Raw genomic sequence first — 24503 nt, forward strand, 5'->3', positions numbered from 1 at the left:
ATCTAAGACTAAGTGGCGCTACCTGAAAAACATTTGGATGTTTGTTAGCAAAGAATTGTCTTTTTGGGCTAAGTCAAATTGGCCTTACTGATAGATTATTGTCGGCTATGATGTAAAAGCTTTATTTCTTTCCTTTCGCTCTAACAATTGAATAACATGACAAAAAATACATTTTTTTATGAATACGGACACAATAATGTCTACAATAAGGATAGAGAGAGTCTTCGATTCGATGGAACGTGAGTTAACCGAAATCAGTGATCCAAACGTAATACCTGAAACTATAACAAGCCAAAAGTCCTATTTGAGTCTCAAATCAGCAGAGAAAGAAACTACTGCAAAAGATTCAACAAAAAAAGGCCAAAGAAGTGGCCAAGAAGCTACAAAGACTACAACAACCAAACCAGAGAGATATTTATTAACCGAATGATCGAGGGTCCTACGGAAAGATGAAAAGTGACTTTGCAAGCAAAGGATCTTGGAATTAATCCTCTTACTGCTATGCGCTGGTGGAAACACTATCAATAAACAGAGAAGGTAGCTTACAAAAAGCTGCAAAGGAATTCCAGCCGACCCAACACACTGACTCATGAGCATGAGCAGCACATTCAACAAATCGTAGAAAAAGACGCGCAACTTTGTGCTGATGGCATTATTGATTCTCTGAAATCGCAGTTTGAGGGCTTGAAGATTTCAAAGTCTCAAATGAACCACCACTTGAGAAACAACATACTCATTTCAATAAAGAAGCCAATCTTCGACCCTATGACAAGAAACTCTGACAATAACTTGAAAAAAAGATACAAGTGGTTCATGAAGTGGAAAGGCTCGGGTTTGGGTTATACTAAGAGCTACGCTTTTATTGATGAGGCTGCCAAACAAAAAGAAAAAAAAAACACTTGCAGGAGTCAAAGGGCAAAGAGCAGGCGACATTATGATTGAAGAGCCTACTATAGAGTACGTTGATGTAGAGGAGAGTACTACCATCGAGAACAACAAGCCACTAGCAAAAGGTACAACTACTGCTCACTTTGTAAGATCTATAAATGAGCTTCTTGATATCATGAACATGGACGAAAGTCTTATGGGTAGTTATCTTGTAATGGGTTGCTGTAATATTCATAAGCCTCATCCAAACATAAGAAAAATTGAGAGTAGAGGTTATAGAGTAATGTACTTACCTCCTTGTTCGCCAGAGCTCAACCCGATTGAGCAGTTTTAGGCTATAATTAAAGGAAAGCTCAAACATCGTCGAATGAAAACTTATTGAGTCGAAGTGCTGATGCTTGTTCTCAAGTTCTTTATGGCTTCCCTTGTCAAATCATCTACTGTTGCAACAAGACACCAATGCGAGCATGCTTTTAAAATCATACTATGATATTTTCATAACACCATACCTATTTAGAAGATAAATTTTGCGAAAATTGGTATGGTTAAAACAGCTTTATTGGGCTCAGCGAAGGACCTTTAATGGAGATTTTGATCGGTGAATATATCACCATTATACAGTGACATTACAAGATGACAGTCCAACATTTTATACTCATCAAGTTTGTTAACATATTTATCATTGAGGTTTGATGAAAAAACATAAATTTGACACATTCAGACGCTAATAACTTCTCGAGTCCTATCTACTATAACTACTATTCTATGTGAACCTAGAAAACAAGCATCTTCTATTACAAGCTACTACACGGTGTAAGCTCATTGTAGGCACATTGTTATTATTCGGTTTTAGCTGTGTTTGAATAGATTTATATAGATGGGATGGGAGTATCTCTTTTTAACACTTAAATCAATTTCTGGAGACACTTTTTCTTTTTGTTCGTATATTTCACTCATGAAAACACATTGGAAAATGAAAGGAAAGCAAAAGGATACTTTATTCTCTTCAAACCAAAAGAAGCCATCTAAGAGCGAAAACGGTAGGCTCCATATCTAATAATGGATTGAAATGTCACTGACCACAAAATTGATATCATTATAGACTCGTTTGAACTATATGTAGAAGACAACCCAGACGACGACTACCAACCCGTTGTAACAGCTAGAAAAAGAAAAAATAAGTTGCATTGCCAAACTTGATGTAGGTAAACAGCTAGTCTAACGTATGAAACTCCATCATAGGCAGGGAAAATATTCCACAGAGTGGATCCCAAAAGAGGCTCAAAGGCAAAGTAAAAGCTATAGATTCTGAAGTTACTACTACAAGTAGTACTGATATCTCTACAACAGATGAACCTACCGTGTTCAATAAGATCACTCTTGAGGACTATGATCTCGAATATAGCAGTGACGATTTTGATGCACCTGCCATCAAAAGTCCCTTTTTGGATGAATCAAGCAAGTCTGCTTCTCGTATCACCAAAACAACTTCTGCTGCTGTGGAGTCAAGCACAGCCGCTTCTAAAGCAAGTATAAATTCTCCCAAGCCTAGTAAACTTGTTCCAACTGCCTTCAAGTCAGTTGCAACTTCAGTCAAGTCAAGTTTTTGTCCTGTGCCTGTTGATAAGGCAAGTGACATTAAAGAAGGCCCTAAGAAAATAAGTAAGCGTGTGATGACAATTAAAACGACTGTAAAGAATATTTGGAAACTAGCATATTTACAGCCATTGTATGATTTGGTTCACATTACCAACTTACTAATTATACATACCTTGCCTTCACAAAGTACATATATTTACAAGAACTGGCAGCAAACGAAAATTTTGCGTTGAACAGCTTTGTGACAAAAAATTTCTTTGTTGAAATTTTTCTGAGTCTTGTTCTCTCAAAGGGTGGAAATAGCACAAGACTGAAGGATACGACCAAAAATTATAGGCGGTTGATATCAAAATATAAAGAAGCTTACTTTGAAGTCGCTGTTTATACTCCCCCAACTTACCATATGCTCAGCAAATAGCCTTGTACGAGTGTACGAAGATCCAAACGGCCTACTATAATAACATCAAAGTTCATTTTGGAAACAGGCTGCGTAGTTTGATCAACAAGTTATTTAAAAAGAAGGAAAAGGCAGAGAGTCTCAGAGGAGAAATGCAAGCAAACAAGTCTAGTAGTAAAGTGATAAAAGAAGCTATCCGAAAGACAATTTATCGACCTTGCAATCGGGTGAAGCTTGCCATCGCCAAAAAAGAGATGCCTGAAGTTGGTCTTTTAGATGATCAGTCAAGAACACAATTCAATGATTTTCTCTCAAGTTACCCAGAGGACTACACTTTTCAAAAAAACTCAATTTACTATGATGTTATGGCTAGTCCAAAAAACCATTTCAAAGCCTTCTTCAGACTTGCTGAGCTGTCAGAAGTCGAACAGATGAAACAGTTTGCTTGTTTTCCGCTACATAGCACCTTTATTCCTTGCTACATGACATTGGATAGCAAAATAATCCATTACCATATTCTCAAGAGCAAAAAGAATCCAAAAACAGGAAGCAAGTTTGAGACATGGGGTGCCGCCGTAGACCTAAATAAAAAGGCGTTCAAGAATCAAGGATTTCAAAAGTCTTTGCGTTTCCAAGGAACTCTCGAAACAGATGGAGTCGGTGTCTCCATAATAAAGCAAAACATTGATACAAGCAGAAAGTCGCCTAAAACCAACACTGAAAAGAAAGTGGACGGTAATCAAACAGAGCATATTGAAGGATTAGGTCAAGCCGACTTAAAGAGCACTGAAGGCAAGTGTGTCTTGATAGACCCTGGAAGGCGGGACTTGATGTACTGCATGAAAGAAACCAGCACTGTTGAAGAAAAACAAAAACTTATATATACGAAGAACAACCGCACAAAATGTTCAAGGCACTTCAGATATTTAAAAAAAACATACTCAGCCTTTTGTGGTCCAGAAAGCCGAAGCAATCCTTTCTAGATCTGAATCCAACTCTGTAAACTTGAAGAAATTTATACAGTACATTAAAACAATAGCATCAGTAAAAAGTACTTTATACGAATATTATGGAAATGAGACAATAAAGTCTAAAGAAACATATTTCTCTGAATCCGAATTTGATTTTCGAGTCGACCAAAAATGTAATTTGTATTATGGAAATCTGTTCATAGCAAGAATCAATGGTTTTTTCCCTCAACCTATGAATCACTATACTGATAGCTCTGTAAAGTCTCAACTGTATGACACTTACCTACAAATAATGTTACAACGAAAGCATATTTCAGAAAGACTAGATGATAGTGAGAAAAGCAAAGCTCTAGGACTGGCAAAAGAGATGTATAGACGATCACAGAAAAGCAATTACAAAAAGACAATCAGTACAACATTAGAAAAGCTACAACTTTTACCTTTTCGAAAATTGAAATTTTCAAGTAAACTCTTCTTTGACCAGAATGATCAAAAATTGGTGCGTAGCTTAAGAGCAAAGTTTGGCCAAGATGCTGTCTTAGTTTCTGGAGATTGGTCCGCTCCTAATGCCAAGTACCAAGAATCGACAAGAAGCAAGGGGTTAATCAGGATGTTAAAGAGGAACGGGTTTGTTGTCTACTTAATCAATGAATACAAAACATCTTCCCATTGCCCAACCTGTGAAAACGAATTAGAAAAGTTCAAAACCGTGCCGAACCCTCGCCCTTACCAACGAAAAAAGAAGCCGGACGTGCTATGCAATGGTTTGCTGAGGTAATTCAAAAAAGAGGAAAAAAAACTAGATTAATTCTTGATAACTAATGCAGTACTAGGTGTAAGAGCTCCTCGTGTCTTAAACAACAAACCACAGGAATAAAAAGAAGAATTTGGAATCGTGATCAAGCAGCCGTATTGAATTTTCTCAAGATCTTAAATAGTTTGAGAAAGACTGGCGAACGACCTAGCCTTTTCACCAGGAAATATCCTTTGGACTGATCATTTTTAAGTAGAACAAAAATAGGAAAATCACAAAAAAATTCTCCACCAAGGTTATCGCTTTGGTCATTTAATACAGGTATTACATTAAAACAAGTACAAAGCGACAACAATAAATGTACTAAACAAAATTTTCATTTAGGTTAGTGACATTTATTTTTCTGGAAATGACATTTATTTTTTGCTAAACGAAGTTTATTTTCTTCAAACCGACAAAATTTACCAGCCCCACTGTATTCATGGATCGACGTGAAAGGATCGTTTGTTACCAACGCCATAAACTGCTGGATAAATAAGAACATATATAAAAGCTCATCAATCTCGAGAAAGAAGAAAAGAAAAACTGTTGGAGGCACACATTCGCGCTCGAATGCTTTTTGATGCAAAAATGCTGGTTTACCAATAATCATTAATTTTGAGTACTTTCTGCACGAACTGAAAGCAAGAAGGAAGCTACAATTATTATATTAAAAGAATATATGCAGTTTTTTTTTTGCCATAAAAGACTGTAAAAAGTTTAGCAAATCAAAAAAGGTATGCATCACAAAACAGATTACAAGATATTTGCGCTTTCAACTTTCACGTAAATTTATTATCGTTTTGTTGCGTTATAGTTTATTAATATTTTTCTTTATTATCCTATAGCAAGATTATCAAGGACCCAGAAGACATGTTCTGGATTTTGAGGACACAAAAGAAGACATATTCTTTAGTAATAGTTGATTCGTCAAGTGTCTTTCGAAGATTTATGCACTATAACGATGTAATGTGATACATTGTTATCCTGAAGGCGCCACATTAGCTCGTTAGAAAGGATTGACGAGCTTCGAAGCTGTTTGCTAAAAATTTTAATATTAGGCAAACAGTGCTGCACTCTATGTACTTTGGCATCGAAATACTTTCTTACGAAGAGGAAAAAAAGAAAATATAGCTTATTCTTCCATGGCAAGCCATTTATAGTTCATATTAGTGATAACAGGCTTCTGTACTTGTTCTTTCATTCATTGTTGGAAAATATATCTGCGTATTTTTTCTAGTTTGCTCTATTCTATTAAAAAAAAAGTCTTCATATAGAGCTCCCTTATGCATGATAAGTTAGCATCCCTCTGACTTCTAAATGGCACAAATGTACTATTAAATTATGCTTATCAACACTAGGCTCAGAGGCTTCAAATCCATGAATGTACATCCATACATATTACCCATAAATATGTGAAATCAATTACATTAATGCATCAATAGCAGGCTATTCTTCCTTTGCATGAAATGCATGCTTGCCCAGGAGATGTTAATATATTCTCGGTTATCCTTCTTATTACATTGTTTCTGCGCATACCAATTCAAAAATATACATTCATATAAGAAACTATGTCTATCAGAATTATGCTTCAGAGTATGAATCGCATTATAATAGGAGGGTATGTTAAATACTTACAATTAACATTTCGTATGCATGAAATATTGATTAACTTTAGATACTGTGTGAGCCAAGAAGGCGGCATAGTGCATTTATATCGTAAATTATAATAGGAAAAGAATCTTCTCAAGATTACACATGCTTCTTCTCTTTTACTACGCTGTATTGAGAAAAATAGGTAAGTTTGGGGAATTGTTAGAAATATGAGAAATTAATACACAACACTCTAACATTCAATTTTTGGTATAGTAATTGATCTTCTACATCGATGCATTTAAATAACATATTAGCGTGGTTTGGATATTGAAGAATAACAAATACACGTGTTAGATGTTGAAAGATCCAAAAACAAGGCTGCTAATAATGCTATAAACATTATTTAAAAAAGAAAAAAGTCATTTCACAGAAGCTAATTAAAGACTTGAAAGGCAAGGACAAAAAATAAACAGAGCTTATAACAACTTGTGTTTACAAACATCACTTGCTCCTAAATGAAAATACGTAAACTTAATGAAGAAACGAAAATTTTGACTTCATAGGCCTTTTGTCTAAAGAATACGTCACTCAATAGTGTGTAACCATTCGCTCAGTTCTTTTTCTCAATTTTTTTCCGGGTTTTTTTTTTTTTTTTTTTTTTTTTTTTTTTTCCTCTTTGCGCAAAAAAATACCAAGCCAACATATTCAAATTTGCGTGTGTGATGCAGCCGATCTTGACAACAACAGAAGAAAAGCAAACTACGCAAACAAAGGGATATGTTAAACAACCAAACGGTACTCCGCCAAAACCAATCATGAAAACTGAAGAAAAGATCGGGTTGCCAGTTGAAATGGCTAGCATGGTTTCTTTAAAAAGCTTGATTGGGAAATTAGTTCACAAATCCTATTCGGATTTGATGACTTTAACGGATACGTAAGAATTAGCTGTGTCAAAAGAATTGTTGTATTAAACTTCCTTTTTATTAGTTTACCTTCAATGTCTGATGTAGAGAAAAAACGACAAATATTAAACTATACAACGTTTGTAAGAAAACAGTTTTTGAAATTACTTGCGCTCGTCAAATGGGCTGATTGTGCTGATGATATTCAAACGTGCCAGGTTAATGAACAATAAACACGTTAAATAGAATGAACCGAAATATTAACAATAAATAGAATATCATGGCCTATTTGCCAAATCAGAATAAAACATTTCAAGACACAGTGGATTACATTCACAAGATTCATGTAGAACTACCAGCAGCAAGAGTGAGGAACTTTGATATACCTACAGCTGTTGATATTTTAACTACAGGAACATATCAACGTATGCCTACGAAATTAAAAGTAAAGTATATCATAATAATGAATCTATGTAGTCTAACTTACTTATCTCAGGATATGATTCCACCTACACCATTGGCAGACGAGGAAGTATTAGATGTATTCCGAAAGATGAATGATACTATTCGTGTACGAATGCTTACTGAAGAAGTATTACCATCTCCTATGCAAAAATACCGTATAGGTACTAAAAAGACATTGGTTTCGTATATATTTATGATTAATCTTTATTTAGAAAATGGACGCATCTATTTCTCAATTGACAATGAATTTGAAATTGCATTGACACTTATGGGGCAAAGTCATACTAGAAGATGGTGGATTGTTTCTTTAGATATACTTGTTCAGGCATCGACTTGTGGAGGAGCTGCAACAGGTAAACAATGAAAAGCAACTAAACAACATCAATTTATTTATATCAAATAGACATTGATATTTCTCTAAATGACGCACAAAAGCAACACTTACGAATGAATGCACAAAAGCAATTGATACCACCAACTACACCTGAAGGAGGAGATGACAAACCAACAGGATTATTTTTCCCATTAGTCAACTTGTACGACTATCTTCATCTTTGCTGCCTTAACATGCAACTTGAAATGGTACATATCCAATTTCTCATGTTATCCAAGACAAGATGGTTGGACCAACTCAAGGTACAAATGGATCAAGAGCGAACAAAATTAGCAATTACTTATTGGGCTGGTGGATCATCTGCTGCTCACTGGGCTCGACCCCAGATGGAGAAAGAAGCAAGTAAAAGTACAGTGATAGAAATATCAGTGAGCGATGAACATGAAAAAGAATTAGCAAAAAAGAATATGGCGATTGTAGTGAGAGATGAAACAAAAGGACTGATTCAGAAAGCCGGCCTCGGTGCATCTGTCCGATTATCAAAAGTTGATCCTTTGGAGAAACCAAAAATTGTTTCTTTGCTTAAATACCCAAAGAACTGTCTGAACGTTTTATGGGGTGATTCAAAGGATCTTCATACCAATGCCAATCTTCTCGTAAGCAAAATACACATTGAAAAAAATATGTACGTTTTAACTCTTATATAACAGAATGCTTCTGATTTGAATGCTGAAGAACTTTTACTTCATGTTACAAAATATCACAGTAAATGTATTAAGGATAGAATGCGCCAACTTTTGGAATCACAAAAAGATTTCTTGAAAGAAAATGGCTTGCATTTGATAGAGGATAATGGCAATAATGATGAAAGTCCAGTTATTGTTCAATACAGACATGATAAATATATTAATATAGAAGTCGATTCACGTACTGGAAAAGTAAGGGCCCATGAAACAAAAAGGAGCACAAATGAAGGAAATGGTAAATATGCCATTATAAAAAAAACATGCACTCAATTTTCATTCTTAGTGAAATTATCAGGGTTAGAAGAAAGGTTGAATAATGATCCAGAGAACATTTGTAAACACCTACTCTGGCTCCGATCTGACATGGTTATTCGTGAAATTATTTCGTTAGCAAAACTATTGAATTTACAGCCCTATCACTCCTCACAGATGAATCTTCGACCAGAAGATTTTACAAAACTGTTTGGTGATTTCGTTCCATCGAACAAAACAGAAAGATTCCCTGCTCACTGTGTCTTTCTTCAATTCTCTCAATTTGAAAATTGGTATTTTGTACTCGCAACAATCAAAAATGAATTTAAGTCATGGCTGTGCTGTTTAAAGTAAGTTTAATTGCTCTTTGGGAGTAAATAATTCAATATTTTTTTGCAGCAAAATATATGATCAGAATAGTATATATCAAGCCATTGTTGATTTCATTTATATCGATTGTGATGAACTACGGAAAGATGAAGGGGTGATTGAGGATGAATGTAATAAAAAACGAAGATCTGAAGAATTAAAAGAGGAAGACTGCTTAAAAAAGAGAAAGACGTCAAACGAAGCTTGTGATATGATACATCTCAAACAATCAGACAAAGCGGACAAGTAAAAAAAATGAAGAATCACTCAAAATAGAGAGCTTATTACTGTTATAATAGTTTATTCATGGATTTTCAATATTTAGCCAAATTGAATTCTTTTTGTAGAGGATACATTACAAATAGAAAGATTGAGTTACAACTTCAAATTTATAAAGAGGCACTTCATTACCGTAAGCGGCCATTGTTAAAAACAATATCGCCTACAGAAACACAAGTCAAAAATCATCCAATTTCACACAAAATGGAAACCATTTGCATATCAAGACAAGACTTGCTACGAACTTGTGCTTATTATCATCATCAACGAGATGGGAAAAAGAAAGAAAAGAGAATAGAGACTGTGCCTTGGATTGAAAAACTACTGTCTCGTATGAAGAACGAAATCTTAATTCGATCCTTTGGTTGGTGGGATTGTGATAGAGGAGAATGCTATGTTGTTTTTCAAGATACGCTAGATTGTGATAATATAACATTGCAGAGTAATGACATTGGAGATCATATTTCTTTGGATAAGTTAAATAGCACAGTATCTTTTACCTATGCTAATATTGATACCTGTGTGGATCAATTTTTAAATGACTGGGAAAGAATATTTATGATGATTAACCTAAGTAGACAAGGTAATTGTATATATTTATTCTATATTTTATACTAAAATATAGCAAAGTTCCTTCTGTTTGGTTTGCCAAGTATAAAGATCAGTTGATATTTGACCCAACCAATTTGCAAGAGTTATCATTTACATATGCAGAGCATTACACCTGTACTATAAATTGGTCTTCTTCAGCCAAAGGCAGGTCACGAAGATATGATATTGAGTTTGGCATAGTGGATAAGAACAAATCAACTCTACTAGTTTCAAGTAATCCTCACTGGAAGATCACCACTTTTTTAAGGGATATTTTAAACGAAAAGCGTGACTTGATTTATTTTGTACAGGTAAAATACATATACACACCATTGTCGTTTTACATATTGACCTGATAACATTCACTTTCATTCATTTTAAAAACTAAGATTTTATTTCATACTCTGCCTGAACTTCTTGAATTCATATGCTGAAAAGAAACAAAAAAAAAATAAAATATGCTATTCAATGCACATATTCAAGTAGTCCGAGAGCATGAATCATTATGATATTGGTTTTTAAATAAAATAGATAAAAAAAAGTACATATATACCCACAATAGACTTTGTCTTTCTATGTTTATGAGAATAATGATGAGTAAGCCCCCTTCCTTTACCATTTACCCCTTACCCCATTTAAAAAGTTCATGTGTAACAAAATTGAGACATTATAAAAATGTTTTAATTTTCACTTTTTCTTTTATTTTTTATAACAAATGACACCGCCTATGTAAATAAATAAGACCAATTTTTCACTAAAATATTGATTATAAAAACCTAGTTCTGATAACAAAGATAATATGATTAATAATACTAATATCCAAAGAACTGCTATCTTTCTTCGTTCCGCCAGGAAAATTGTATTGACAGGCTCTGAAACAGAGGAAGAAGCTAGAGCTGCTGAAAAGCTTCCTATTCATTTACCGCGTCCAAGGACCTTTGATGATGTTCATTCACAAAGAGTTCATATGAAACAGAAACTGGCTGCAGGATTTCGCTTACTTGCAAAATATGGCTGGGATGAAGGTGTAGCGGGCCATATGACTCTCAGGGATCCAGAGTATCCTGATCTTTTTTGGTATAAAAAAAAAAAAAAAAAAAAAAAAAAAAAAAAAAAAAAAATTTATTATTTTTCTCCAAGGGTCAATGCATTTGGTCAATACTTTGGACATATTAAAGCAAGCGATTTAATTTTGGGGGATCATTCTGGTTCAATCGTACGAGGACAATATACTGTAAATAAGGCAGCATTTGTAATTCATGAAGCTGTGCACAGAGCTCGATCGGATGTTGTTTGCGCTGTTCATACGTAAATGAATACACATACAAACATACATATATTCTTACATAATTGTAATAGTCATTCAATGTATGGTAAAACGTTTTCAACCCTTGGTAGAAAACTATTACCCATTTCTCAAGACTCGTGTGCATTTTATAATTCTCACGCTATTTATGAAGACTATGGAGGTGTAGTCTATGATAAAGAAGAAGGCGAACGATTAGTAAAAGCTATTGGTGCCACAAACAAAGCTCTTATTCTGCAGAACCACGGCCTTTTAACAGTAGGAAAAACAGTAGATGAGGCTATTTGGTGGTTTATCGCTATGGAAAGATCATGTCAATCTCAATTATTAGCCGAGGCTGCTTTAGCTGATGGTTATAAAGGGTTGGCTGTAGTTTCAGATGAAGTTGCCGAATTGACCCATAAAACTGTAGGAGAAAGTTTTGCAGGTTATGCTATGTTTCAACCATTGTATGAAATGATTATTAAGGAACAACCAGATTGTTTGGAATAAAAGTCTTTTGGTTTTTATTTATCTTTCTTTTTTATCCTTTTTTTAGCAAAGTATAATCTAAAACACCAAAAAAAAATATCACAGTGAGTTTTTTTAAAAATAGTACCCCTTTTTTATATCACTATAGTGTACTTTTTACAATTTTGATTTGGTTTCTTTTCTTATACAGTTAAAAATAGAATATACAAGAGGATAACTTAGAAATAATAAATTATAGTGTTCAATTTAATTTTTGTACTTTTTGAAAGCAAACCCCATGACAACTGTAGTACTTGTATGTTTCTTTATCACTTTAATGTTATGGCCAGGAGTGTTTTATATAAAGCATACACCATGTATATTTTGCATAACTTCTCAATATATTTTTTTCTCTAAAAACTTCTGAAATTATCAAATCCAGACCTCTTAGTAGGAAGCAAGATCTTTCATTAAATTTTGGTACTAATATTCCTATTTCATAATCATATAAAAGCATTTTAATGGTTTGAATTCTTTTACTCTCCTAATTTCATTCGTATAAACAATTCAAGGGCAACTGTTATTTTGTTTTTCTAATTTGAATAACCTTAGTTATTATGTATAGGTTACATTGCATTAATGGTTCTTTTTTAAAAAAAAATTGGATATTTAAAAAGTATCTAAAAAATAGTAGCTTAAAGCTGTAGAACAGAAACTGATTGTGCTTGATATTGATAAATATAAGTGGTTATACAGGTCGTAATTAAAATAGAATAAAATACAAGTTTATTGAAATAATATCATACATTTGATCCAAGTAAACATATTATAGAAGAGTATATATTTTAACTATGATAATTCTTTGATAAGAATAAGCATTAATTAAAGTGATAAGATCTTTTCTTATTGTCAGAAATGTTACATAATTGAAATAGAGTGGAAAATAACGTTATTTAAATTATTGAAGAATTTCCAGAATGAAAAATAATCTATGACAGAAATGTAAAAGAACAAATGAAAAGTTTTCATAATCATATTTGTAGATAGTGTTATTCTCCAAAGATAATCATTGTATAGCAATAAGAATTATCAAATATTAATAGCGTGAGTGTATTGAAATGTAGACCTATTAATATGTATCTATATTTACCAAAATATATTGGTGAATGAGGACCAAATACTTATATTAAATTATGAAAAGATCTGCATAGTAATATTACTTTGCTGATGTCTTGTAAGTTGTTGTTTTATATAGAATTTAAGTGGCTGCTTGATAAGTAGTGACTACCAGATTTTATATGTAAGATCAGTATGAGGTTTCTTGATAAAACAATATAAAAGAAAAGTAAAATAAGAGGTCAGGAACTTTTTATGAGTAAAGTTAGCCTATTTATTGAGTGAAGTATATAAAACATATAAGAGAACTTGATTAATGATTTCGTCCTTTTTTTTTTGACTTTTTTCATTTTTTAGTGTCATATCCCAACATACTTTGATCATGATTCATATTCAATTTATAAGAAATCAGAGTAGTGAATGCTTTACAAAGATTTATTACAGTCTTTTCTCTATTATTCGGTCATAACTAATTCCATCCCTTCAACTTATTACAAGCTGTTTAATATAGCACCTGATGCAATAGGACATAAATGAAAAATAGATTTACTTAAACATTATAAACAGTCCATTTGCATAACCAGGAACAGGTCTTCATATTAAAATTTATTCATACTAGATCTACATCTATAATTAATTAAAGTATCTTGAAAAGGATTTAATTAAACCTTCATGAAAAGGGTATAAATACCAGATATAACAATATTAAATAAAATGATAACTTTTTAAGTCTCGTTGAATTTTATAGCCTTTTTTATTCTTACGAGATAATATAGATGAATAATGTGTTGTATAATGGTAAAAGTGATTGAGAAGAAGGTAGAAACAAAAATAAAGAAACAGTTTGAGTACTTTTTGAGACTGATCTTTATTTCAGTTTAAGTTAAAGTAAAAATTACTCTAATTGAAGACAGGTATTTATATCTTATTGAGTGAGTGGTTTGATACCTTCTATTATGATCGTTCCTCTAATCTTCAGGTACTTTAGCAAGTGTTATCTCTAATTATGATTATGATTGTGAAAACTTTTCATTTGTTCTTTTGTATGTCTGTCGTAGATTATCTTTTATTCTGGGAATTCCTCACTGATTTGAATAACGCTATTTTACGCGTTATTTCAATTATGTGAAAGATTAGCAATATTCCTGACATTGGATTGGATTTGGTTATTTTAGTTGATACTTCTTCTTATCAAAGAACTCCCATGAATACAGTACATATTCTAAAAGAATATATTTAAATGAAATTGATTGTATGATCTTATTTAAATAAACTTATATTTTATTTTAATTTAATTATGATCTTGTATTAAGAATTATATTCATTGTCAACTACAATCAGTTACTGTTCTACAACAAACACTCCATGAATCATATTTAAAGTATGTTGGGATACGACATAGATGTTATGTTCTGGTAAGGTAATTAAGAAATAACAAAGATAAACCAAAAGAATACTTTTTGAGACTGAACTTTATTTAAGACAATCTTAATTGTTAAAAAGAAAACATTACAAAGTCTACTATTTATATTCTTCTATCAATTGGCGGGTAAATGAGTAGTTATGAGCGTAGATCCAATCATTGACACGTTTGATTGAAGAATGATCACTGAATTGATTATGAAAATTTTTAATTCGTTGCTTTTATAGATCTTATTGTTCTTTAACTGATCTGGGAGAGTTGTCCCGTCTTCATTGAGAGGAAAGGTATATTTATATGAAATGCCTCCAGTCAGATCAAAGTTGACTAGGTACCTGATCCATTATTATTCATTTACAGAAATGATGAATAGTAAAGATCATGACTTATTTAGTGTTCATGTTTACTTTATAGAATGAATCTAATAGTGATAGTTTTATATAGAAAGAAGAAGAATATATTTTATTTAATAAAGATTTAGATTATTATCTTTTATCAATTTTAATATACTTCTTTTAGTTGCGATTATTCAATGTCCGTTATAATCAGACTCTGTTCTACAACAGCAATTACGCAGCATCTTATCCTTAATGAAGATTATCCGAATTAACCTGTAGCTTGTCTATTGGATACATTTACATGTAGCTTATTAATACTGTTTTCATATCGAGTTATGAATGATGGATACATCAACAACCATGTCATATTATTTGACTATGTGAAGTTAATATGAATAAAGCTTAATATAAAAATCTAATCAAGGTCTTTTATTGATCTGTGCTGGGAATAATGTTATAAATGATTCCAAAGTTATGTCAACATATTATTTAGTGTTTTGCCAAATATGAAATAGAAGACAAAAACTACAAAAAGACGATAGTTGTGAAACTAAAGATTATATATATGACTTTATTAATAAAAATATTGAGGGTATTTATACTTTTTGAATGTCTGGGTCTTTACCGCTATTTCAATTGATCGGTTAAAAGAATGATATGGAATATAAGGAAGGATAGTGGATAATCAATAGCCGCTGTCTACTTGACGAATCAAGGGACAATGAAGTAATTAAACTATTGATCTAATGATAATTATAGAATAGGATTGAACTGCCGTTGTTGTAATCAGGTTCCGATATAGTCTTTTAGAACGCTGGTAGGACAACAGGGCAAGATTGGCTATTGCAGAATTCTCACGTTTATTAATAGAGATCTGGTTAGACTATAATTCTGTAGTATCCAAGTTTATCCATGAATGTTCACTTTATTAGTTGTGTGGATACAACAAGTAGATTTGTTTTTATGTCGCATTGCATCCGGAGTTATATTAAAAACTTGCATTGAGTGTCGTATCCCAACATACTTTAAACATGATTCATATTCAATTTATAAGAAATCAGAGTAATGAATGCTTTACAAAGATTTATTACAGTCTTTTCTCTATTGTTCGGTCATAACTAATTCCACTCCTTTAACTCAATGCAAGCTTTTAATATAACTCCTGATGCAATGCAACATAAATGAAAGATCAGATCTACTTAAGAAATAATTATAAAACAGTCCACTTGCATAACCAGGAACAGATCCTCACATTAAAACTTATTGACACTAGATCTACAGTTATAATTAATTAAAGTATCTTGAAAAGGATTTAATTAAACCTCCATGAAAATAGTATAAATACCAGACATTATAATATTAAATAAAGATATAACTTTTTTCAGTCTCGTTGAATTTTATAGTCTTTTTTATTCTTACGAGATAACACATTTTTTTCAACGAATTCTAAATTTTATTGCTCTATTACTTTTCTAAAATGGCCGCTCAAAATAACTTACCTATGGAAATCAACACCATCAACAACGCTCAAGATGTTAGCCCTTTGGTTCCTGCTGATATCCGCTCTACATCTAGTCAAGAAGCAACTGAACCGGTTTTACCTTACCAAAACGATGCTGACATGATGGAGACAGCTGATGACATTCCCCTGGTCACTGGTAACACTGACGCATTGTCTATACTTCGCCAGCAACTCCAAGAAGTATCCCAAAGGTTTGCCAGAGGTGTATCCAATCACTTACCTATGGATCAGTTGGAAAGCCTTCGCAATGAAGCATCACACATTGCAAGTTGCATCAAGTATCTTTTGGAAGTCCAAACGTACTGTGAGCCACCCAAGGTTGAAACAACTCAACAGTCCGTTAACCAGTCGTCAAACCGCTTTGATCATTTTATTCCAAATGATCTTCCTACATGGCAATGGGTTGGTAATGTGTGGAGAATGGATGTTGAAGTCCATGATTCTGTAGAAGACCTTCTGGACACATTCGCACTAATTGTAAGTTCCAACGGACTTGCAATCGATCAACATTGGATGCGCTTGGTTCCCATCAAAATGAATAGAGACCAAAGATCTTGGTTTAATGAAGTACTAAAAGGTCGAAGCTTGAACTGGGACGAGGCTAGGTCGATCATCGTCAATACGTACGCCACCCAAGATGTTGCTCAGACGTTGAACAATATTGATCAACTACTGACAATCAAAATGCAGCAAAACGAGTCGATCGAGGCTTTTACTGACCGATTCCAAAGAATCAGACGTGCAGCAAAATGGCAAGATGATATTAGAACTGCTGCTTTGTTCAAACGTGCTTTACCTGTCGCCTTGTATAAGGAAGTGTCCCGCTCCTTGCTGAACTTACCTTTGAATCAGCAAGACTCTGTGTGCAAGGTGTCTGCCAAGGCTCGTACTGTGATCTCTTCGAATATTTGCAATGATGAAGCCATGGCTGCTGGTGTTACCAAGCGTAACATCACAACTCAATCGTCGTCAAATCCGATTTCGTTTGTAAGTGGTGCTGAAAAGTCGATGCACAATCCAAAGAATGCTAGTGGTCCAAGCAAGCAAGGCCAACCTCAATTCAAGCCGAAGTCAAGATGTCTTGTTCATGGTAATGGTAATCATACCACTGAACAATGTAAAGTCCTCAAAAGGATTGCCACTGCTGATACCGCCACTACTGCCACCATCACCACCAAGGTTACTCCAACAACAACAGTTACAAAGAAAAACTGTTACAAATGTTCTGCCAATGTACCATGGAGTCCTGACCATGCAGCTACATGCAGCAGAGATAAAGTCAAGAGGTTCAATGGACCAACTAAAGCTTTCCGTTCTGCTCGTTTCTCTGGTCCCCACAATCGAAGTAAACAATCACCTGCCGCTGTCAACTTGAATGATCAAGAGCACAGCCACGGCAGTATGGACATAGATCTTAGTAGCTTGCCTACAAACTATGACTGTAAGAAAAAAACTAGCAAACAGAATGAAGTGAAAACTAACCATTCTTTGTATGTACCTATCACTATAGAAAACATCGACACCTTTGCCCTTGTGGACTCTGGTGCTTCTTTTAGCTCGATAGATATTGCATTTGCTAATAAAAATAACATTAATATAAATAATAACGTTTCTGGTTCTATTGTTTTTGCTACAAACGATAATAAGAGTAAACGTTTCGGTACAACTTCTAAAGCTTTAAGCTTAATTTATGGTGATAACGATGATACTCTCATTCACACATCGCATATTTTCGAAGTTCTTCCGCTTTCCTTTGATACGGATGCTGTCATTGGTTTAGATTTGATGCCTAAATTAAATATTTTGATAACAAATTTAGCTGTAAAGCATCCAAACAAAAAACCTGCTGCAAAAGAAGAAATCGATGATACTCCTGAACCAAACAATTCCCCTTATGGTACCACTGATCAACAAATAAATTTTATGGCGGCAGTTAAATCCGATCTCGATCAAAATGCACAGATACCAAAGAATAGTTTTTGCACAGTACCTGAATCAATTATTCATCTTGATACAGAAAAGAACAAAACAGCCTATCGATCACCTTACCGTATTCCACTCAAACTGATGCCAGTAATGCGAGAATGTGTTGATACATGGTTAAAAGATGAAGTAATTGAATATGCTCCACCAAGTTCAGAATGGAATTCTCCTCTCACTTTGGCACCCAAAAAGGATTTACAAGGGAATCTCACAGGTTATAGACCATGCCTAGATCCTCGTCTGCTGAATTCTATTTTGATATCTAATGATAAACAACCTATACCCAAAATTGATGAAATTTTTGATCAACTTCAAGGTTCAACTATTTTCACTACTTTAGACTTACGACAAGCTTTTCATCGCTTCCAAATATACAAACCTGATCGTGTCAAAACAACCTTCACATTTCAAGGTCAACAATACATGTTCAAAGGTTGCCCATTTGGTCTCAAGCATATTGCTTCACGTTATCAAAGAGTTATCAATTCTATCCTAGCTGATGTTCCTCATGCTCTTGCATTTGTGGATGATATTATCATTTTTTCTAAATCTTATGAAGAACATATTACTCATGTACAAAATGTCATCAAGAAGCTCACCAATGTTAACTTAATCCTGAATGTTGACAAATGTCACTTTGCTCAAACATCGGTTTACCTACTTGGTTTTTGTGTTGATGCCAAAGGATCTCGACTCGATCCACGCAAGGTTACAAACGCACTTTCTTGGGAAAAGCCATCCACAGGGAAAGATATTCAACGCTTCTTAGGGTTGGTAAACTACTTTAGGAAATACTTGCCCAATCTATCCGAAGTTACAGCTCCATTGGATAAATTGCGTTTTGAAGGCAAACTCACCAGCAAAGTTTGGGGTCAAGAACAAGACGATGCATTCACAAAAATTAAACAGCTACTTGCTTCTGCTCCAGTCTTATATCATCCTGATCTCAGTGAACCATTCTATGTTGCAACAGATGCCAGCAATTATTCCATTGGTGCTGTTCTCTACCAGATCATTGATAAGCAAATCCGTCATCTTGGTTTCATGGCCCGTGCTTTGTCTACATCTGAAAAAAATTACTCAACTACTAAACGAGAACTACTTGCTATTGTTTTCGCTCTCAAGAAGTTTCATCCATTTTTATGGGGTAATCCGTTCACTCTTTATACGGATCACAAGGCCCTTACTTACATTCACACTCAACCTGTCGCCAATTCTATGATGATACAATGGTTAGACACAATATTGGATTATGACTTCAAAATCATACACAGACCTGGTATTCAAAATGTACTACCAGATATGTTATCGCGTCTTTTCGAATCCGAAAGAACGCTGGTGGGGGATAAAAACCAACATAAAACCTGGATCACACCTCAAGTAGCTAATTCCAAAAACACAAATATGACTACTCGCATGATGATGCCTGATGATCTTGTAACCCCAGCACCAGAAGAACGGCAAGAATTATTACTCAAAACCCATCTTGAAGGACACAGAGGCTCACAAGCAATGGTTACCACTCTACACAGTGAAGGAATCCATTGGACAAACTTAAAGCAAGATGCATTAGATTGTATCAACAGCTGCCCTGATTGTCAAAAGTTTAATGTTGCCAAACATGGATATCATCCATTATCGTCAATCTATGCTGATGCACCCTGGGATCATATCTGTATCGATACTGCCGGACCTATGACTACATCAATTCAAGGAAACAATTACATTCTAGTTGTAGTAGACGTATTCACAAGATTTTGCGTACTCAAAGCAATGCCTGATAAATCTTCACATACCATCGCACTCGCATTAAGAAGCATATTATCACTTTTCGGTCGTCCAAAAATTATCCAAAGCGACAATGGAACTGAATATGTCAATGATATCATCCGCAAATACACTGAAGTTTCTGGTATCGATCATCGTCTTATAACAGCATATCACCCTCGAAGCAATGGTATTGCAGAACGTTGGGTTGGAAAGACAAAGAATATAATATATAAAAGACTTCAAGGCAAGAACGATGACTGGGACTTATACCTTGACAGTACCCAAGAAGCTCTAAATAACACGCCAACTGCCTTACACGACACAAGACCATTTTCACTGATGTTTGCTAGACGTCCAAATCAATTCAAGGACTATAGTGACGTGTCAATTCCTACAAACTATAATGAAACAAGAAAACAGTTTAATGGACACATTACGAAATTTAATAACACTGTTTTACCAGCTATTCGCGAGAAAATCAAAACTTCTCAAACTGCTGCCGAAAACAAGTTTAACAAATCTCATCGAATTATCAAGGAAATACCATCTGGTAGTCAAGTCATGATCAAGAATATAAACCGAACTGCAAAAACAGATCCACTCTACATTGGAAATTATACAATTGTCAGAAAGAACCAAGGAGGAAGCTATATCCTAGTTGATGGTACTGGCGCACTTTTACCTCGAAATATTCCACCTTCGCATATCAAAGTAATATCAGAAGAACAATCTGAGGTATATGATGTCGAAGCCGTAATTGACCACAAAGGCACTCCTGGTAACTGGTTATACTTGGTACGTTGAAAAGGCTATGATGCGAAAGATGATACTTGGGAACCTGAAAAACACTTTCACGACAACAGACCGATACTAAAATACTGGAATCGTCGAAATGGACAACATAATGTTGAACCTAATTCAAGTGAAAAAAGACCAAGAAAAACTCACGACAATTCAAGCCGTAAAAGAGCAAGAAATTAACCGTGACTGCAATTCATCTTATTACGTATTATCTCAACGCCTTACGCTACCTTTCAATAATTCAAAAACTTCCAATAATCCAATCTACAATGTCAATTTACATTCAATCCACAGTTCATTCACAAGTAGAATCGTCAACATAAAAAACCTTTCACATGTTGCTACCTATACATTCTTATAACATGCACTTACGAATTACATTATTGCCATAACATATTGCTTTGCTCAATATTACAAAACAGAGAACTTCACTTACACTCGTCTTCACAATTGAACACTCATGAATCTAAATCCAGAAGTAGTTATGACCTGGAAGGGGGCAATGTCGTATCCCAACATACTTTAAACATGATTCATATTCAATTTATAAGAAATCAGAGTAATGAATGCTTTACAAAGATTTATTACAGTCTTTTCTCTATTGTTCGGTCATAACTAATTCCACTCCTTTAACTCAATGCAAGCTTTTAATATAACTCCTGATGCAATGCAACATAAATGAAAGATCAGATCTACTTAAGAAATAATTATAAAACAGTCCACTTGCATAACCAGGAACAGATCCTCACATTAAAACTTATTGACACTAGATCTACAGTTATAATTAATTAAAGTATCTTGAAAAGGATTTAATTAAACCTCCATGAAAATAGTATAAATACCAGACATTATAATATTAAATAAAGATATAACTTTTTTCAGTCTCGTTGAATTTTATAGTCTTTTTTATTCTTACGAGATAACACATTGAGTTAAAGGAGTGGAATTAGTTATGACCGAATAATAGAGAAAAGACTGTAATAAATCTTTGTAAAGCATTCACTACTCTGATTTCTTATAAATTGAATATGAATCATGTTTAAAGTATGTTGGGATACGACACCGTTATGATCAGACTCTGTTCTACAACAAAAAAAAAGTTGGGATACGACAGAGAACAGCAATTAGTAACATTGCATACTGCACGCAGCTATCTTTTTTCACAATAAACATCATATTACTGCAAAAATAAGAGATAATTCATAAATAAAAGAGAACCTGGGCAGGAAAAAAGTCACGTGATATAATTCGTACATATTTTTTAAAAAGTCACCCGATTATGTGATCGTCTTCGGTAGTATAGTGGTAAGTATCCCCGCCTGTCACGCGGGAGACCGGGGTTCAATTCCCCGCCGGAGAGTTTTTAACATTGTGAGAATGGTCTCTTTTTAGACGAAGTACGAAACAACTCCGACATGGATTGTTAAAATAACTTAAGTTATTTTAACAACCATTGTCAAAGAAATAACAATAGCCGCAAAAATAAAAAAAAAAAAAAATTATCATATATATTGTAGCACAAATGATGAAATTTTAGATCAAGAGAACAATGCTGATCACAAGAATAATTTTGATGTCCAGCGACATTGATGTCGTTCGACATAGATGTCAAACAACACAAACAATAAGCCACGCCAATTTTTATATAAATAAGATGAATATTTTTAAACAAAATAACATTATCCAATCCAATCCAATCCAATCCAATCCAATTCAATAAATCAAATCTTCTTACGCTTAAAAAGCAATCTTTTCTTATTGGATCACAATAACCTTTTCTTTTCTTTTTATTTTTATTTATTCTTTCTGATCTGATACCCGAGTTATCACAAATCAAGAAAGATCCCTTTTATTTTTATCGTTTATCAAACAATCTTATTCTTAACCTTATTGATCTAAAAAGATCTGGTGGTCACTACTCAAAGACAATTTACTCTAAAGAACTGTTAAACGTTCAATCAAGTTACCTAAACTCAAGTCATTCAAGACTTCAAACCTCAATTTAAACAAATCTACATCACTTTAACACAAGCCAAGTCCCAAGTACTAACAAGTTACAACACAATGCAGCAAACTTTGGCAGCATTCGACTTTTCTCTCTCCAATTAGTTTAAATCCAGGAACATACAAACAAATACGTATGAATACGTTTAAATAATACTTTTATTTAATGACTTAAATGAGCACGCGGTGTCTCAGGACACCATAATTGCCCAAGCCAGATCAAATGAGACGTGAAAGAAGCTAAAAAATCCCTTATGGGAGCAAGGGCAAAAAAAGAAAAGGACAGAGGGGGAGTAAGAAGTAACATGTGAATAAATCACTGTTTGGAAATGGACCACAAGAAAGGAAGTCATATCATAAAATAAAAGTAGAACTCAAGTCTGTTTGACTGGAAAGAGCTCATTAAGTACAACGCTAGCTATAATACCTTTGTCAACGAAAAAGCGAGCAACAGCGCGCTGAACAGGGCCTTTGAGGCGACGGATAGCACGAATTACGCGTTGAGTGAAAATGCTCCATGCGGCACACTCCTTTTCATCTTGATCGAAGTCGTCATAGTAAGGGTTCCGAAGGTCGTTTGGATCCATAGGATCGTAATCATCATGTATGGGGATTTCAAATTTTTCTAATTGAGAGCGGACTTCAGCTTCATAGTCGTTATGAAGGAGGAGGGCAACAAGATGACGGTCGGGATAATGAATGTCTAGGACACGATTGCTGTTGATATGTAATCGTCGAAGTAAGGAACGTATTTGGCGAATGGGAAGGCGGCGTTGTATAGGGAGATAAAGGTATTTAAACCCTTGATTGGTGGAAGGGGGACTGAAAGTGCGAGCAGCAGCCGTTTGGCTGGGAAGTGGTGGAGCGTATTTAGATTTGGAAGCTTTTTGGAGGGGAGTAGATTCAAGCTCTGGAGATGAGGGTCGTTTGGTAGGTGGTTTAAGTTGCAGTGACGAAGTGGAAGCAGGTGGACGGGGAACGGCAGCAGTAGAGACGCGCTTAGGCACAGTGGTGGATGGTGCTTGAGCTAACTGCTCAAGAAGGGAGGCGTTTTGTTGCTGTAATCGATTGATTTCGGCCTTGGCTGCAGCAAGTTCTGCTTGTAACTGCTTTACAGTAGGCATGTTCAGGTCTGGTGTTGTGGATACCTTTCCAAATAAGGCGAAAATCTATAAAAAGCGATGGAAAGCGGAAAGAAAGCTCCCTACGTATGAATACAGATAAATCCAGAAAAATACAAAAAAATATAGAATATCCATTGAAAGATATACAGTCAAGTTTTTTTTAGTACCACGCCAGTTAGAAAATGAACTTTTGCGTAACAACCTATTTGAAAACGGAGTATCAACTCTTTTGCTTGAAAACCAAAAACATATAAATACCCTTATATCTTATCCCTATTTTCACTTCACTTTACTTTTGAATTTTATATTCTTTTTATATTTTCTTTATTTTATAAAACAATAAATCCATCAAGCGTTCAATTGAAACCCTTTGGTCTGTGTTCTATTTTAAAATACTGAAGTCCCTTGAAGTCAATAATCTTCATTGTAAACCTATTCCTAAACCTCAAGAGTTTAACCTATTCTAACAAGTTTGATCTACTATTAA

General features: G+C 34.2%; 8 protein-coding genes and 1 non-coding gene across 9 annotated transcripts; 8 read left to right on the forward strand and 1 right to left on the reverse strand.

The window, feature by feature from the left end:
* Window positions 1-196: 196 nt before the first annotated feature.
* On the forward strand, window positions 197-430 carry RO3G_10414 (uncharacterized protein; the record flags this gene model as incomplete). The annotated part of the gene is made up of 2 exons (XM_067664999.1): window positions 197-268; window positions 299-430. 2 exons carry the CDS (start codon window positions 197-199, stop codon window positions 428-430), a joined length of 204 nt encoding a protein of 67 aa, XP_067521100.1.
* Window positions 431-1861: 1431 nt separating this feature from the next.
* On the forward strand, window positions 1862-2720 carry RO3G_10415 (uncharacterized protein; the record flags this gene model as incomplete). Its single annotated transcript, XM_067665000.1, has 3 exons — window positions 1862-1928; window positions 1991-2043; window positions 2151-2720. 3 exons carry the CDS (start codon window positions 1862-1864, stop codon window positions 2718-2720), a joined length of 690 nt encoding a protein of 229 aa, XP_067521101.1.
* Window positions 2721-3036: 316 nt separating this feature from the next.
* RO3G_10416 (uncharacterized protein) lies at window positions 3037-3867 on the forward strand (the record flags this gene model as incomplete). Its single annotated transcript, XM_067665001.1, has 1 exon — window positions 3037-3867. The coding sequence occupies one exon, from the start codon at window positions 3037-3039 to the stop codon at window positions 3865-3867; it is 831 nt and encodes a 276-aa protein (XP_067521102.1).
* Window positions 3868-5992: 2125 nt separating this feature from the next.
* Window positions 5993-6524, forward strand: RO3G_10417 (uncharacterized protein; the record flags this gene model as incomplete). Its single annotated transcript, XM_067665002.1, has 4 exons — window positions 5993-6034; window positions 6231-6269; window positions 6382-6446; window positions 6518-6524. 4 exons carry the CDS (start codon window positions 5993-5995, stop codon window positions 6522-6524), a joined length of 153 nt encoding a protein of 50 aa, XP_067521103.1.
* A 580-nt stretch (window positions 6525-7104) lies between these two features.
* On the forward strand, window positions 7105-9562 carry RO3G_10418 (uncharacterized protein; the record flags this gene model as incomplete). Its single annotated transcript, XM_067665003.1, has 10 exons — window positions 7105-7178; window positions 7232-7289; window positions 7421-7591; window positions 7643-7772; window positions 7824-7964; window positions 8015-8347; window positions 8426-8601; window positions 8656-8926; window positions 8975-9293; window positions 9364-9562. The coding sequence occupies 10 exons, from the start codon at window positions 7105-7107 to the stop codon at window positions 9560-9562; spliced, it is 1872 nt and encodes a 623-aa protein (XP_067521104.1).
* Window positions 9563-10981: 1419 nt separating this feature from the next.
* On the forward strand, window positions 10982-11980 carry RO3G_10419 (uncharacterized protein; the record flags this gene model as incomplete). Its single annotated transcript, XM_067665004.1, has 3 exons — window positions 10982-11259; window positions 11323-11490; window positions 11542-11980. 3 exons carry the CDS (start codon window positions 10982-10984, stop codon window positions 11978-11980), a joined length of 885 nt encoding a protein of 294 aa, XP_067521105.1.
* Window positions 11981-16289: 4309 nt separating this feature from the next.
* Window positions 16290-20891, forward strand: RO3G_10420 (uncharacterized protein; the record flags this gene model as incomplete). The annotated part of the gene is made up of 1 exon (XM_067665005.1): window positions 16290-20891. One exon carries the CDS (start codon window positions 16290-16292, stop codon window positions 20889-20891), a length of 4602 nt encoding a protein of 1533 aa, XP_067521106.1.
* Window positions 20892-22176: 1285 nt separating this feature from the next.
* RO3G_19117 lies at window positions 22177-22248 on the forward strand. Its single transcript has one exon. It is a non-coding gene; the product is annotated as a tRNA-Asp (tRNA).
* Window positions 22249-23266: 1018 nt separating this feature from the next.
* On the reverse strand, window positions 23267-24016 carry RO3G_10421 (uncharacterized protein; the record flags this gene model as incomplete). Its single annotated transcript, XM_067665006.1, has 1 exon — window positions 23267-24016. The coding sequence occupies one exon, from the start codon at window positions 24014-24016 to the stop codon at window positions 23267-23269; it is 750 nt and encodes a 249-aa protein (XP_067521107.1).
* Window positions 24017-24503: the final 487 nt, after the last annotated feature.

The sequence above is a fragment of the Rhizopus delemar genome, genomic scaffold (assembly GCF_000149305.1).
Source record: "Rhizopus delemar RA 99-880 supercont3.8 genomic scaffold, whole genome shotgun sequence".
NCBI classification, from domain to species: Eukaryota; Fungi; Mucoromycota; class Mucoromycetes; order Mucorales; family Rhizopodaceae; genus Rhizopus; species Rhizopus delemar.